General features: G+C 41.4%; 1 protein-coding gene across 1 annotated transcript in view; it reads left to right on the top strand.

Moving 5' to 3' along the window:
* The window catches only part of LOC132448723 (MORC family CW-type zinc finger protein 3-like), a 45,891-nt gene that overhangs the window by 870 nt on the left and 27,981 nt on the right, over window positions 1-17,040 (top strand). The window contains exons 2-16 of the mRNA XM_060040219.1: window positions 1,913-1,985; window positions 3,204-3,336; window positions 3,459-3,685; window positions 4,060-4,210; window positions 7,813-7,921; window positions 8,324-8,452; window positions 8,901-9,020; window positions 9,589-9,689; window positions 13,600-13,707; window positions 13,942-14,070; window positions 14,417-14,491; window positions 14,678-14,726; window positions 15,007-15,052; window positions 15,176-15,236; window positions 15,315-16,323. Coding sequence (XP_059896202.1) covers window positions 1,913-1,985; window positions 3,204-3,336; window positions 3,459-3,685; window positions 4,060-4,210; window positions 7,813-7,921; window positions 8,324-8,452; window positions 8,901-9,020; window positions 9,589-9,689; window positions 13,600-13,707; window positions 13,942-14,070; window positions 14,417-14,491; window positions 14,678-14,726; window positions 15,007-15,052; window positions 15,176-15,236; window positions 15,315-16,323 — 2,520 coding nt within the window. The remainder of the gene's footprint in view (window positions 1-1,912; window positions 1,986-3,203; window positions 3,337-3,458; window positions 3,686-4,059; window positions 4,211-7,812; window positions 7,922-8,323; window positions 8,453-8,900; window positions 9,021-9,588; window positions 9,690-13,599; window positions 13,708-13,941; window positions 14,071-14,416; window positions 14,492-14,677; window positions 14,727-15,006; window positions 15,053-15,175; window positions 15,237-15,314; window positions 16,324-17,040) is intronic.

Below are 17,040 nucleotides of genomic sequence, written 5' to 3'. Positions count from 1 at the left end.
CATACTTTTAAAAGACTACAAAAACATTGCAACTGCGGTCTAGCCTCTCTCCCACTTACTGTGGTTGCCAGCAGTCACTCACTGCTGCCAACAGCCACCACCCAAAGCCCATGCTTTTGGTGGGGGACCGAAACTTCGGACCCCCACCCAAATGAGGACCGAAACTTCAATTTGAATCGTGTTTAAACATACTACAGTGGACATTTGTTTAGCCAATTCATGTTAAAGAATGAGGGTTTTGATTGACCCTTTGATCGAGCGTTTGTGTTTTTTTTTGTTTTGGTTAAGGTTGGCCTAATTGGCCTAATCTGAGGAGAAATATATGCCATAAACAGAAATATGATAGGCCTTTATTACACGGGTCTTCTCAATGCCTTGGAACGCTCCGTTCACTTGCATGGGTAGTAGTCCGGTAACTTGTCAACTCCAGCGTCTTCGGTTGCTAAGCGACGTCAACGTCTTTGGCGGACTATTTCACTGCTGATCAACACTACGAATGCTGGTAACGAATAAATTGTAAAAAGACACACCATGTGAAGTTATTTTCCAAATAAGATTTGAAAAGCTTTGGAAGTTTATTTACAACACTATTTACATGGTTTCGGAGTAGTACACTTTGACATTTTAATACAGTTCAGCGAGAAAGGCGACGAAGAATTAGAAGGGGGCGTTCCAGTCTGCGTAAACGGGAACCCCCACCACACGAGAACGCCCATTTGCGTCTGCAGTGGGATGATATTGTTCAGAGGGGACTTCAATTAGTGTATTTCTATTGTGGCCAGTCTACATGCTGTTCATTCCAAACCTTTACTGGAACTAGTTTACTAGAGCTGGCATATCCCCTGAAAATGATGACGATTGCATGCTTACAGATCCCTGCCTCCAGGGATTGGTTGAAACAACTGAAGTGAAACAACCGTTCACCCAGACTTGAGTTTGTCTGCTATCAGATTTTAGATTTTAAATGAATAATCTAAAGTCTGATTTGTGAGATCTGTGAGAAGTAACTGACTCCCAAAGAAGGGTGTGGTGCTGATTTTTGAAGTTTCAGATTTCACATTAGCTCATTCCAGAGATAAGTTGCATAATACCTACCTCCAGTCATACTATTTCTTTCTTTGTATGAGGAGCGTTTAGAACCATCCAATCGCCTATACTGTGTGTATTAGGATTAGGATCCAATGGAAGTCAGGGGGTATTTTGAAGCTTCTTTTTTGAGGCATCTGCATAAAACCAGTTGGGGCAGGATTGCTTTGTAAAAAATGGTATGATGTGTCACTGTGGTGAGGGTAGAGCTTCACTACAGCAGCGCTAGGCTACCTTGATATTTGAATCTGTCAAAAACCAAAGCTAGCTGTCAATCACGTGCTATGAGTTACTATTAGTTACAGAATTAACTATATAGCTAACCCAATTTCTATAAGAGCTGCTGATGGAACAATATCGATTAAATCACAATGAAGAGTACACAAGGGTAGATGAATGGCGTGAAATCTAAAGAGAAATGCATACGTTTAATCATTTAATTTAAAGCAATCGATCTTATGTTTTAACAGATTTTTGGAGGTCATTAAAGGTATGATATCTAATGTTTCGCGCTAGGGGTTTCATTTGAAGGAGTGGGGATCATGGGAGTTGTCTTCCCCACCGTTCTATTTGAAAATCTACTTGACCCAAGCAGAAATCATGTTCACGCCTTAGTGAATCCATTAAAGTTGTATTCACGTTTATTGATGTTATGTAATTTCCTTCTAAGGAAATAGCCCCGAAGTAACATGTTAACTTGCTAACTATGTTAACTTGCTAACATGTTAACTATAAGATGAGTTTACTACGCAAAACAATTACAAAAATCACCAGAACATTTACAAAAATGTATAGTTTGTAATCCTGATGGGTGTTCCTATTTCAGCTTTGTCCAAAGTTTCTCCACTCCAACTCTACCAGCCACACCGGGCCCTTCAGTGCTATTGCTGAACTCTTAGGTGAGTCTTCCTTTAACTTTGTTTATGTGGCAGCATAATTCAATTTGAGTTTCTGGAATGTAGAAGTAGGGCTGCACAATATATATTATTTTGGTATCGAAATACCGATACACTAATTTGCGATATTCGTATCGCTGGAGGTGCAATATTAAATAATAATGAAATAAAACCTTGTACGGTTCTCTTTCGCTTCAAACGTTTAATCAGCTTGGGCTTCCCTCTCAGGTAGGCGCACCGCACCCCGTTCAGAGGCTCCTGGAGCTCCTCCAGCCTGACCACCTCGTACACGCCGCCGATTTAATGTTACAAAATCAAAAAAATCATAGGGTTGGAATCGGATACACCGGGCCACGTGGGGTTCACGTTTACGCGACAAACCTGACAAGTGGGAATACAATCCGGCAGGGATCACTGAATGAAATGTTCGAGAGTATATCAACCCGATTCAAAACGGCACCGCAAAATTACTAAGGAGAGCGCAGAGTTCATAGGGAAAGATATGACGCCCCTCAACACGTGGACCCAGGCTGTGTTTACGGCTTTGGGAAAGACACTGGATAACCGGTACAGCACGCCATCCTTCGGCCAGGCTCCCAAGCTAAAGCAGGCTGGAGCTAGAGTTTTCCGTTACTAACACTGACATTTGGTCAGGTTGCACTTATTTGTTCTTTTTTATATTTCTGCACTTTAGTTTGTGTGATTTGTTACTGTTACTGTAACGAGTGCAAAGCCAACTCTAAATGCCATGGAAATCCAAAGCAAAAAACGCCTCTGCCAGTGTTACATCATAGGGATCTATGCAGATGCACTCTGCTACAAAATCAGAATTATTAATTATTTTGGAATACGATATCGCCGAAAGACATAATATCGCAATATGATTTTTTTCAAATAACATGCAGCCCTATGTAGAAGTGTGCTTTAAGTCACCTAGGACCGGATATTCACTTGACATCTGACAGAAGATCAATGGTTTTACCAGAAAGCTTCACAATGCAGAGAATTTCTTTCAAAATATCTATCCAGCACAGATCTAGGTGGACACGCCCACTAGTGATGTCATATGGGGCAGATTTTTTCGAAACCGTTAGAACGGCTAATCACACTCACACCTGGTGGTATAATATATTCACCTAATTACAATATAGCAGCTGTTTTATGTTTGTACAGAGATTGATTTGAAGCGTTTTTTTATATTGTCCCTAATCCTTCTCGTAGACAACGCATACGACACTGATGTCAATGCCAAACAGATATGGATCGATAAGACCCAGATCAAAGACATAGAATGTCTAACATTCATGGACAACGGAAACGGACTCAACTATAAGTCGATGCATCGGATGCTCAGGTGATTATTTACAATATTGATGATTATTTATAATATCACATAATCAGGGAATTGAGTTATTCATGACCCTGTCATGAGTTTAGTGGTAAATGCATGAATATATTTTCACTTTTCCCTTACAGTTTTGGATACAGCAACAAAAAAGTTGTGAACGGCAAACATCCCATTGGAATTTATGGCAACGGTTTCAAGTCTGGCTCAATGCATCTGGGCCAGGATGTCATCGTTTTATCCAAATCAAAGAATGACCTGTGCGTTGGCATGCTGTCACAGACTTACCTGGAGAGGACTGGAGCCGAGGAGATCAATGTTCCCATCATAAGCATTAAGAAACCGGAAGAAAAACAGTATATCCTTTTAAGCATGTCAAATGGGTCTACACTGTGTTCCTGGTCATTGCTCTCATGTGTTTGGATCACTGTTGCATGAAGTAAATTACAGTGGAAATGTTAATTAAGCCATATTTAGTTCCTTGGCTAGGGCTGGGATTTTAGTTTGTTTTAGTTTAGATAAAATTGTGGGAGGGGTGGGTTTAAGCTAGACAAAGCTAAAGAAGTAGCTGAACCTTACCTTGCAGTGGCTCTCCAACATGATATTGTTAAAGTTGGATCTGGTTTTCCTGCTATGACACAGATGTTAAGGGGGTATTCTCAGTCCAAGGATAGGAGAATATCGGTTACATCTGTCAAGCCTAATAAGAACTTCCTTGACCCGAGTGACTACTCAGTGTGATGGAGGAGCACCAGGCCAGTCTGAGTGACATACTGGACCACTCACCCTTCAACACTGAGGAAGAGCTGCTCACTGAGCTCCGAGCTATCGAGTCATCCTGCTCCAGCACCGGGACCCGGATCATCATCTGGAACCTCCGCAGGTCTGGGTTCATCCCCATGGTTACCAGGCTTCTCTGAAGGACCAATTTGTATTAATGCTTGAAGCCAACAGAACACTGCCGTGTCAGGACATTAAACAGTCTATGGTCGGGACGGCCACAAAATAATGTTTTAGAATGTTTGAGGCTAAAATAGACCTATTGAGTCCTGTATTTCAAAGAGAGGCAAATACACAAATTGATGAATGGTGCAGCGCAAACGACTTAGTTGATGCCGATTCTGTGTGATTTTACTCACGCAAACACTTCGCTTGTCGTGACAGCCTATCACAGCAACACTAAGGCGAAAGTGTTGCAGATTCCCGGAGCTCTATAAATTATAAAATCTAATATAATTTATAATGCCATGGCTAAAGCTGTGTGCGCCTCAGATGATATTTTGAACACATAGACGACGGTGTTGGGTTCTCCGACGTCTCTGATACTTCCGACAGATTTTTAATACAAACATTAATATTTTTAATAATGCACCAGGTTAGAGGGTTCATTGTACAATATACAGCATTAGTTATATGATAATCTATTTCATATCCAAGAAAAATTGGTATTGCAACTGAAATATCCCTAACCGAATTGATATTGAATAAATTCGAAATAAAATCTAATCTTGACCTTGTGAATCGGAATCAAATCTTTTCAGGAAATCAGTTAACTATACCTAGCCCTACTCAGTAAGATAGGCTGAATTAATAATTGTTAGTATGAGTCTTTTAACTATTCAAGGGTCCCTTGATATCGGTTGGAACCCTGAAGGTTTTGGTTTTTCAAATTCGGCCACATCTCAAAACTAGACGAGCAAAAGTTGATTAAATTTGCAGCCTTGAAAAACATGTAAAATTAGTAAGGGTGCAAAGAATAGAAAGTCCAACATAGGGCTGCAACAACGAATCGATAATATCGATAAAAATCGATTACTAAATGCGTTGGCAACGAATTTGGTCGTCGATTCGTTGCGTCGCGCGATTAATAAATTACTCATAGGCGCAGCACTGTTTACAGCCAGCCGCCGACAGGTTGGTTCACGGTTCATGCACGCCCACAGCGAGCTTCAGTGTGAGCGACCACAGCTTGTATTTGTCATATCTTAAAACTGGACTGTAGGCCTACATAAAAGTGTTGTACCTTCACTGTCTTTGGGTTAAAAAAAACTCCTTCAATACAGTATCCGTCTAGTAGTCCAACCGAAAATTCTGTCAGCTGCTGCTGCTGCAGACGTTGTGCAGACGGGCTCGGAGTCGGCACCGCGTGCATCAACAGTCATTCAAACCAGCGGTAGTAATCACACAACCGGACGGTGTAGAAAGTCCCGTCAGTTAAAAATAGTAATGCCGTTTTTAAATCCATGTTAAAATCGGCAGGATATATAGATAGTTAGCTTAAAAAAAACAACTAACCAATGGTCACAAACAGTGTCAAATGTGATGTGTTCAGGTCGGCTCAGAAATACGATTGATGCGTTCAAATGCAGCAGTAAAAAATAAAAAAAATTGAGGTTTTGGTGAAGACTTGTTTTCCCAGTAATATAAAATAGATAGTAAAGATAGAATTAATTATGACCTGTTTAATGTCCTATCTTGAACTATCATCATCTTATCAGCAATTAAAGCAATATTACAAGTTCTATTTCAAGGAGTCTCGAAAATGGTATCAATAGGTTTGACCGGTTAACCATGGACATCCCTTATATACATATAAAAGTATATCATACATTGTATGTTTCTTTTTTGTGTTATCCCAGTTATGTTTTTTTAATCTTTTTATTATTTAATATTACTTTTAATAGTTCCGGGACGTTGGAGCAATAACCTGGTGTTTTTACATTTCAGTCTGCACTGTGAATTTGAAGTAATGTTCAGTTTTTGAATAAAGATGCGGCAATTCCAATTATTATTATTTTTTTTTATCCGATTCATCGATTAATCGAAAAAATAATCGACAGATTAATCGATTATTAAAATAATCGTTAGTTGCAGCCCCAACAGGCTGGCATTTCTCGCTAGGAAAGTGCAAAGTGAATGAAACTTTGTAACCATGCAGCATTCTTCATGATTGTAGAGTACAGTGTCAGCCGATATAGATGTGGAGTGTACACAAAACCAGTAGCCTGGCTATTGCCAGACCAAGCTCAATCGTAGATTGCACATTGGTCTGGGGAAGCTGCTGTCATTTTCTTCAGCACAAGAGGCGTGATAAATGGGCCTAGTTCAAATGACTCAGTACGCAATTGGCTACTTGCCATTGCTTCCCTGTCGTCATTGTGTTAAACCAGCCAATAGCCCCCCAGGGGGAAAAGCTAGCTCGGTGATTGGCTCCCGCAAAAGCGAATCGGAAGCAGAATTGTATGGCTCTTCTGATAATGATAATTCTCAAAACAAAAGTATTTTCTTCAAGTATAATTATTTACAATTTCAAACACAAATTATATTAACTAAAAAAATCATGGGGGCATCAGGGGTCTTACTTTATTGCACTGCTTGTCGGGGCAGTGTCAAAAGAGGTTCTTGTCCAAGTCAAGACCGAGTCCAAATGAATGAGAAAAAAATCCTCTCCGAGACCACTTAGTTACCCGTTTATGCATTTTGTTTGATGCTAGAGACACAGTATATCTTCTATTTTAAGATTATCATTTTGCAGTATCAATTTTAATGTGCAGTGTAACCACACTGTAGGATCAAATTAGGTCATATTGTTTACTTTAAGAATAGCCTTTTCACTTAAAAGTCACATAAAGCTGAAGCAAATGAGAACAAAGGGCAGCATGGATCATGCACTGCGCACAGAGCGTGCGGACGCGGAGGTGTGTCGTGGCAGGCATACGATTGGTTACCAGGCGCCAATGTCAATACCCGTTCTATTTCAAATTAATTAAACCAATGCCCTTTTTCTGAACAAGCTCGCTTAATCAAGCTCACTGAACTACCATTTGTCTTGCGGTGTCCTGAAGGCTGTTAAAGGCTTTGCTTCTTCTGCCAAGGGGACCTGCCAATACCCTTTGCATAAATCAAGTGTGGCGATGAACTTGGCCGGGCCTACCGTTTAGATGAGGTCAACTAGCCTGGGCATTGGATAATGAACCAACTCTGTGTGAGCATTTATCCTCTGAAAAACAATGCAGAATCGGATGCTGCCATCTTTCCTCATAACCAAGACAATTGGGTTGCTCTACTCACTCGTAGATGGATTGATGACTTGGTACATCCCAATTAGGGTTAACCAGGCAAACCTTTGCATGTTCAACCAGTGAGGTGGATTATGTAGCCTCCTCACAACTTTCTCGCGGCAACCCATGTGGTCAGATTGTGGTTGTGGTTTTGAATTAATGCAGTGACCACAACTCTGCCAAATTTCCACAAACAAACAGTTTGAGCACTGGTGCTCTACAGTGGTAGAGCACTCGGTAGCACAGAGAGCTACCGACTGATTTAAACCACATCCCTGGTTTAAATCCAGTTTGTTTTGTTAATGTCTAATATTGATGCATATTTTTACGAGACTATATATGAACACTATTGCAAAGACATTTAACCTTGGTTCATGTATTTGTATCTGCAATCTTTATTTATTTATTAATATTTTCATTATAGGACATCTTCAGGGAAGCCAGCGATTGATTTCATCACGGACCGCTACGATATCCGTATTCCCTGTGATGACTTGGACTCTTCAGACCCTGATAGTAAATACTCGCTGCGTGTAAGTAGTAGCGACCTAAGCTGACTACATGGCACACATAAACACCCTGTAGCTTTGGGGGAAGACCCACATACCGAATACAGAGCAGACGGTCATGATGCAACATTAATTAATGAAGATATTAAGATGACCGTATTTGTGAGACCACAGTTAAACCCTTTGGTTTAATTTTGTTAATGTAAATGATAACATTTGTGTGTGCATTGTAAAATGCTATGCACTAAAGCACTTTGTAAATACTGAATGAATAAAACGTATTTACTGATAAAGACAATTATTATATTTATGATGCCTAACAAGCGACTAGATCAAACTTAATTGTTTATTTGCTGTTGTATAAGTGATATGCATATTGTATCTATGAAAGGTTGTATTGAGTTTTTGTATCTATTCTAAATGTAGGCATACTGCAGCGTCCTCTACATGAAGCCTCGTATGCAGATCAACATTCGAGGACAGAAGGTGAAGACTCAGCTCATCTCTAAGAGCCTGGCCCACATCGCAAAAGATTTCTACAAGCCTTCTTATGTCGTATCCTTTATGTCCATAAACGTTCAAGGTTCTTCTTGCAGAAGAAGAAATCTTTAAAAGTGGTCTTACTTGATTCATTCTTCGCATTTAACCCAGGAGCAGTGGGCTGCCAGACAGTGTAGCATCTGGGAACCAACTCCAGTTTTAAGCACACTTGCCTCGGTTATAGGAAGGCTAGGAGCTAGTGTTGTGAGGTTATGTGTTACGGAGTGGGGGAAACCAGAGCAGCCCGGTTAAACAGTGGAAACCCTCCTGATGGAACCCAGGACCGTCTGGCTGTGAGGTTCCAGTGCTAACCACTGAGCCACCGTATCACCCAACATTACAACATGCATCAGAGAATCAGACTCCTCACACCAGTCTTCTTCTGTGTGTGTGGGCGTGGTTTGTTTATGCATGAAATGCATCAGACTTCCTGGTCCAAATTGTTCCTTAGGTCCTGTTCTAGAAAAAAAGAATCCCCATCACCTTTGGGTACAACACGAAGAGCAAGGAGCATTATGGCCTCATGATGTACCACAAGAACCGACTCATCAAGGCCTATTATCGTGTTGGCTGTCAAAAAGACGTGAGTGTGTGCTACTGTGCAATATTTTAAAATGTGCCTCTTTATTAGTTCTTATTATTCATACTTTGGTGCACGATATTGGAAAATAAATCTTATTCAGATTATAGATATTCTGCGATACGAATTGCAATATTTAGCTTTATACACTTGTTATACAGAGCATTATGGCGGCGAATTAAATGGGAAAATAAATTAGTCGTGCTGCCTTTTTGTTGAACAATTGCAAGTCATTCTCGACAAAGAACCTGCTTTTGGTCAATGTCGTCTTTTCTGTTACCAAAATAATTCCATACAACTGAGTTTTGTTCTATAATTGCTTTGGTTGTCTGATCATAAACTGGTAAACATGATCAGTGATTGGGGGTTCGCTGTGCATGCAGAACCCTTAAATTATGTTGTATCAGACAGATTTCTCTTGTAGATAAGTCATTGTTATTAAAAAATATATATATATAGTTTTTTGCTGTTTTTAGCGATACGAATATCGCACATCTCGATTTCGATATGAAAACTATATATCATACAGCCCTACTGTTGTGTTAAACATTTGTGCATGTGCTCCTAACAGGCTAATAACAATCGAGGCATCGGAGTCATTGGTGTGATTGAATGTGATTTTCTTGACCCAACTCACAACAAACAGGACTTTGTGTACACCGAAAACTTCAGGTACGGCCTGTAGAGGTAATCGGTCATTCATTCGTATTCGACATTTATCATACTGTATTTAGGTTGTGCCTAGTTTTAAACCATCAGCCTGGCCTTATTTTGCCCTGCCTGCTTAATTTTTACTTTTAAATCAGAATTTAGTTGTACGCACACAAACATTAATGCACATTTGCAAGTGAAACATTTCAGATTATTTCAATCAGTAGCTGGAAAAGGTTAGAATCTGGCTCAAGAGTGCCAACATGTAGACCAGGGCTCTTCAACCTGTTTCAGCCCAAGGACCCCTAGGCTGAGGGAGACCCTGGGCACGTACCCCCACGCCCCACCCCAAAGTTAGGCCTGATGTTAATCTTATTTTTAGGATGTGGCCTAATTGTCAGTAACGTGTGCACACGCATAGCACACACACTCCCATGAAGCAATATAATTATACATTATCTGTAATGGGGTTGCTTTAAACAACTCGTTCAATTGACGTTTTTTTATAGATTTATAGATTTTCTTTCTTTAAAAGTGACGGCTAAATTCATAACAAAAGGCCTCGGCTCAACTTAACTTAAAGGAGAATTTCACAGGTGGAAACATGAATCTGTATTGAAAGTGGGTCATATATGTAGTCGAATAGTAACATGAATTTCTAAATTTGTGCCTTCTTGACCGAGAAAAGGCAGACAGTGACTATTTGTAACTTGTGGACTGAAGAGGACAACTCCCACAATGCCAATAAGTGTTTACTCCCTAAGGGACGGAACATAACAGCCAATCAGCGTTCACTCCCTGCAGTCCAGCGTGAACAGCAGCATGGAGGAGAAGTGATTGTTGCCGCTTCCAGACTCCCGGAGCTCTATATCTAAATAATATTATATAATATATAGGTATCTATATAATATATAAGGGATAATGTATAGAACGCCGGTTATTATCGGGAAAATAAGCCCCTTCATGGCAAAGCAAGACACCTTCGCTTCGCATGCTTGTCCGGTTCGTCCTGTCAGGGCTTATTTTCAATAATGACTGCGACGTCCTATACATTATCCCGCTTATTACACGGCTACTTGCCAAAACTAAAAAATAACTTCGCACGGTGTGTCTTTTTAAAATTAATTTGTTACCGGCATTCGTAGTGTTGACCAGCAGAGAAATAGTCTACTTACTTAGAGTACTTGCGGAGTGATACGAAAGACTGCAAAAAATCCACTTTCCTTGACAGCGGTCATTATATGCTTAGCAACGGTGAATTATAAAAAAGAGAATCTCTGCCGGAAGTTATGAAGGCCCATGCAAGTGAACGGAGCGTTCCACAGCATTGAGAAGAGCCGTGTGATAAATATAATATATAATATCACGGCCAAAAGCTGTGTGTGCCTCCGGATGATATTATGAATTAAAGATTGCGTCAGGTTCTCGGACGTCTCAGGTACTTCCACAACACGTTAAGACTCGTAGTGGGGGTTATCTCGGCCAGAGTCCTAAAAGGGTTCGGGTAACCGACGGTTGACCGGAACAGTTTGGATGAAACAGGGGAAAAATAATGAGTGTCAGATACCGGTGCTGGTCGGGTCGGTCGCGGGTTTTGCGATTGCGAGCGAGACTTCTCCGGTGCTGGATAAGATATTCAGGAGCGAAGGAGTCAACTAAAACCGTCCACAGTGGATGATGTGCTTTTTTTTGCAAGCAATCTAAAGCACCACGCCAAACACTTGTGTAATTCTGCATTGTTCCATCTAATGTGTCTAATTTTCCTTCGGGTGCGGGTCGGGTGTTGGTATCTATTTGTAGCGGGACTGGTCGGGTGCGGAATATAATTTGCGGGTACTGGCTGGTGCGGGTTTGCATAATAAGACCCGTGTTGGCTTTGACTCTCTGAAGTCTAGATTGAACCACGACTTCAGATTGATGTGAAACGACCAGAGACGTTGGAGAACCCGACACAGTCGTTTATTCATTATATCATCCCGACGCTCACACAGCTTTGGGCCGTGATAATATATATAATGTTATTATAGATGTTCATATGCTATATTATATAGTTTAGACATAGAGCTCCACGTCTCCAGCCGGAGCTCCCGGAGTATTCTAGAATATCTTATAAAACACAATTACAATCAGGGCATTTAGCAGACCCTTTTATCCAAAGCGACTTACATCGGTTAATACAAACATAGACACACCGACGGCAGAGTCAACCATGCAAGGCGACAGCCAGCTCGTCAGCAGTTAGGGTTAAGTGTTTTGCTCAGGGACACATCGACACTCAGCTAGGAGGAGCTGGCTGGCATGCGCTCTGTTTACAGTGGCTGTATCGCAATGGCTAGGCGCACACAGCCATCGGCCGTGTTCTGTAAATATTCTAGAACACTCCGGGTGCTCGGGCGGGAGTCCTGGAGCTCTATATCTAAATATTATCATATTATACATAGATATCTTTACCATCTCATTTATATTATCACGGCCAAAAGCTGTGTGCGCCTCCAGACGATATGAATCTCAAACGACTGCGTTGTGTTCTCCGACGTCTCTGGTTCTTCCACTTCCATCAATCTGAAGTAGACTGAACCGCGACATGGAGGAGAAAGGGATTGTCGCCCGCGATTGTCTCCCACTGGAGCCCTGCTGCCGAGGCACCACCGTCTTGGAAGCGGGCAGCGGACAGTGCCAAGGTGGTGGTGCCTCGCGGCAGCGGGCAGCGGGGCTCCAGTGGGAGTAATCACGGGCGACAATCCCTTTCTCCTCCATGTCGTGGCTCATGTACTTCAGGGAGTCAAAGCCAAAGTTCCTTTCCCCCAATTCCTTCTCCACCATGGCTGAGATAACCCCCACTACGAGTCTCGTTGTGGAGTACCACAGACGTCAGAGAACCGTGTTATGCGCCATAACACCAACAGTAGAAAAGTTATCCAAGTAACAAAGAAGTGTACAACAGTCGTAGCTCACTGTCTCATTGGTGGGCCAAATTCTCTGGTCGGGCAAAGCAGAGAAGGGGAGGTAACATTTCCAAATCGGCACGTCTGAGCTTTGTTTTTTTCAAAGGCAGAGCAGGATACCTAGTGCTTGTTTTACGGGCACTATCTAGCTACCATTTCTAGCTACTGGGGGACCATAGTCAGGCTAGGGGAACTTATATTATTGGTAGAAAAACCTCATGAAGTGAAATTTTCATGCCATGGGATCTTTAAGGTTGGCAAGAGAGGAAAATCTGCTTTCACTTAAGTATATGGTGGCAAAAGGCTCCTCATCGCTTTGGATGTTAATTGAGGGTAGTCTTTCTCACAAGAGATCAAGACTTTGTATTTATATATGTTTCCGTAGGTACCGTCAGTGGATAGTTCAATCAGGGCATCTTCCTCTGACACTGTTAAATTGCATCCATCTGCTACATTATCTCTGAGTGGGAACTGTATCCAGGTCTTATCTTTGCACCCCAACTCGGCCTCAGAGAAGTGCTTCCCAAAACTCACCACCAAGTGCCTCTAAATGTGCCATAATTGTGTGTGTCAGATGTGGAGACAGGACCGCAGATTAATTTAATTCTTCCACAGATATAAACATGGAAGAAGCTTGCGTCCTTGCATAAAACTGTTCAGTCCGTTCAGTTCAGAGAAAAGGTCTGAAAGATATGCAAGTTTGGTAAGCCAGGTTTTGTTACTAAAATGTCCTGCCAGCTCTGCGGAATTGTGGGACACTATAAACTCTCGGAGAGGCGCAAGCAACTCAAACCAAAAAAAGCTTGATGCTTGAATGCTTGAAATGTGAAATCATTTCTGGGACCCACTGCAGTTCAGCCCCTGGTTGAAGATCAATGAAGTATGCTGTTGATATTGGGGTTTAAGCCCAGAACCTCTAATCAACCCTAACCACTACACTGTCCCTCTTACCAACAAGTCTTACATTTTCTTTGTTTGTTTTACAGGAACACCATCAGAAATGTTGCAACCAAGTTAGAAGATTACTGGAAAGAAATTTGGTTTAAGAGAAAGAACAGCAACCGCAGCAACAACGTACCCATTGAGGAGGAAGAGTAAGTCCCAATAAGATCGCTTATTGTCATCATACAGTCCAAGTTGCCTGTATGATCTTTAATGGCTATAGCTAGATGTATCTCATTTGACCTGTTTGAATTGTATTCATTCACTGCTGCCTCATACTGTGATACTTGTGGTTTTGTCAAGCTAAGCATCCTTATGCTGTCTACTGTCACTGGACGCTCTTATGAGGACGTTGTTGAGTGGTTCTGTGTACCAATGTTCTACAGAAAACGCCCGGATCAGAACTGGGCCCAGTGTGATAAGTGTCAGAAGTGGCGGAGGATGCCGGATGGAATTAACAACGATAAACTTCCTGAAGAGTGGTTCTGCTACATGAACCCCGACCCTCAGTTCAGGTCAGAGAGCTGTAAGGTTCTGGGTTTGATCCCCGATGTCGAAACACTGATGTAGGGTGATTTGACCAAGAGGTCTTTGTGCATCAAGATGCCTTAATGCCAATCTAAACTAATTAACTGTAAGTCACTCTGGATAAAAGCATCTACTGAAATACTAGATGAGCATAGATGGGACATCTACGTGGCTTTCTTGAAAAGAGTCCATATGCATCCACAACCACAATAAATGCAAGTCAACTGTTGCACTTTTCATTTAATTTGGGAATCAACAATTTGCTGGAGGGGACACAATCATCAGTATAAAATGTATATACGTAGTTGTACATTCATATCACCCGTCATTCAGGCGCTGTGAGACGATGGAAGAGCCAGAGGACTCTGATTCTGAGCAGCCCGCAAACCCGAAGACCTATAAGATACAGTAGGCTCAATTTTTTACATTACTTCTTCACTTAGCCTGGTAAACAATCTCAACATTTGTGTTTTTTGTCAGAAAAAAATCAAAGGTTATTGTTATGTCATCTGTATGTGGTATTTTAGTCACATACTGAAAACTGGACATTAACTGACCTTGCTGTTTCTGACAATTGAATTGTTTGTTTTACAGGGAGAAGGAGGACAAAAAGAAACAAGAAAAGACAAAAGAATTCAAAAAGGTTAATAAAACGTCTTCAGATATAAATCATATTATACTGTATGTACTATTGTTTTTACAATAACTGATAATTCAAATATTGATTATATTTGTACCATTATCATAATAGTGATGATGAGAGCGTTGAGACAAACAGTGCGTGGTGTGCATGGAGACGTTTCTAGTTCTGCCTGACTTCTACAGATATAAATTATAACTCATGTAGTTAATTACATATTGAATTAAATCAAGTGTAATTAGTCCTAATAATACTAATACAAACTTTTGATCATGACAACAAGACCTCCACCCCGAAAAAACCACGGACACCAAAAGAGGGCGCTTCTGGTAAAATGTGTTTTGGTATTATCTGGGTGTTGCATACTTTATTTTTTAACTGTTTTCTTCACCTTCTGTTCTTTGTTTTATTTGTGAGTTGGTTTAATATTTCATTTGTAATTTTTTCTCTAGCATCTGTTGTGTCCACTAGCAGCAGTCACCCAGTAATAACAGATGTATTCTCTCCCTCAAGGTATGATTGCCTTTAACCCCCACATGTTTTTCCCTTTATTGTCTTGGAAAATCTTAATTTTTGTTTGTTGAACTCCAGACTGAAGAGGCTGCAGCCTACGACTCCACAAAACAAATCCAAAAGACCGAAGCTGGATGGTCCCAAGAGAAAGTTAGACACAGATATGAGTCTGGGCAGCTCTATGACCCCACCAACCCCTGTCCCTTACAAGGACTTAAACATTGACGACAACCTATTGGAGGGCAGCAGTACTCCTGCAACGACGGAGCCCACCTTCCAACCGTTCAAAGTGAGGTTGGAGAGTGACCCGATGGATTCCGCTTACGTGGCCTTCACCAGCCCACGCAAATCATTCGTGGATGAACCTACAGTAACCTACACAAGCACCCAGATGAGGGATGAGGAGGAGATGAGGGACAAAATCATCCAGATATGGGATGAGGATGAGGAGGAGATGAGGGACAAAATCATCCAGATATGGGATGAGGATGAGGAGGAGATGAGGGACAAAAGCACCCAGATGCAAGCCCCGGGACTGAAAGATGAGGAGGAGGAGGAGGAGATGAGGGACAAAAGCACCAAGATGCAAGGACCAGGACTGAAGGATGAGGAGGAGGAGATTAGGGAAAAAAGCACCAAGATGCAAGGACCAGGACTGAAGGATGAGGAGGAGGAGGAGGAGATTAGGGAAAAAGGCACCCAGATGCAAGGACCACGAGTGAAGGATGAGGAGGAGATGAACAGCAGCACAGCGGCTAACGATGGAGCTCAAGGGATGGAGGAGGGAATGATTAGCATCATCCAGGCCCAGGAAGAGCAAGACCAGCTCATGGAGCTCCTGCAGTCTGTGTCCAACGAGAGGGACTCCTTCAAAGAGAGTGTCAAGGAGCTCCATGCACAACTAGAGTTGGAGAAGCAGTGTGCAGACTGTCAGACAGCCAGAGAGAAGGCAGAGAAGCTGAGCAGAGAAAAAGAGGCGTTACTGGAGACCCATTCCCGCCATAACCAGGAACATGCAAAGCATTTTGAAGACTTGACGTGTAGATTGGAGAAAAGCAGCAACGAGATTGAGAAACTGCTCTTAAAGGTATGCTAATTTGATTTAGTAGGCTGGTGTTTCACCTTTCCTTAACTTTTTTGTGCCCAGCTTAGTCCTCAGTTTCTCTGTGTACCTCTTGGTAAAATATTTGAATGTGAGTTTAGGGAATAATTTGGTTGCAATGAAATGTGTCTTGTGTATACATGTTTGGTGAAGAATGATTGCAGGAAGGTCTTTGAAGCCCTTCGAGAGTTTTACACAAATAACCTCAACACATTGTTAGTTGTCAGAACATAAAACACCTTCACATTCCTCATTAGGTGAAGCAGTTGGAGGAGGAGAAAGCCACCACCACCGTGGAGCCACAAGATCATTGAAGAGTCGGAAGAAGGAGGAGTCGAAGTTTGGATATTCCCCCAAGCTTAAGCAGAAGCAAATAGACATGAAAAAAATTCAACAATCATTTGTTTTATTACACTTTCCGGTTATATTTATGTAAATGGTGATGTTACTTTTGGTTTGTTCTAGATATAACACATTATTTTAGATTCAATGTATAACATTTCAATAGCAGTTATGAATGATTCAACCAACTCCTTCAAAAAGACCACAGAATGTACACGTTTTATTGGACATTCGTTGTGTAAATATTGTTAGTTACAGAGTGGGAACTTTAGTTTGCAATGATGAAGCCTATAAATTATTGTTGATTATTACACAAGTCTTTTCAACGTTCCGTTCACTTGCATGGGCACTTCACAACTT

The sequence above is a fragment of the Gadus macrocephalus genome, chromosome 20 (genome assembly GCF_031168955.1).
Source record: "Gadus macrocephalus chromosome 20, ASM3116895v1".
Lineage (NCBI taxonomy): Eukaryota > Metazoa > Chordata > Actinopteri > Gadiformes > Gadidae > Gadus > Gadus macrocephalus.
The sequence above is the reverse complement of the archived record's forward strand: the minus strand, read 5'-3'. Positions and strand labels throughout refer to the sequence as shown.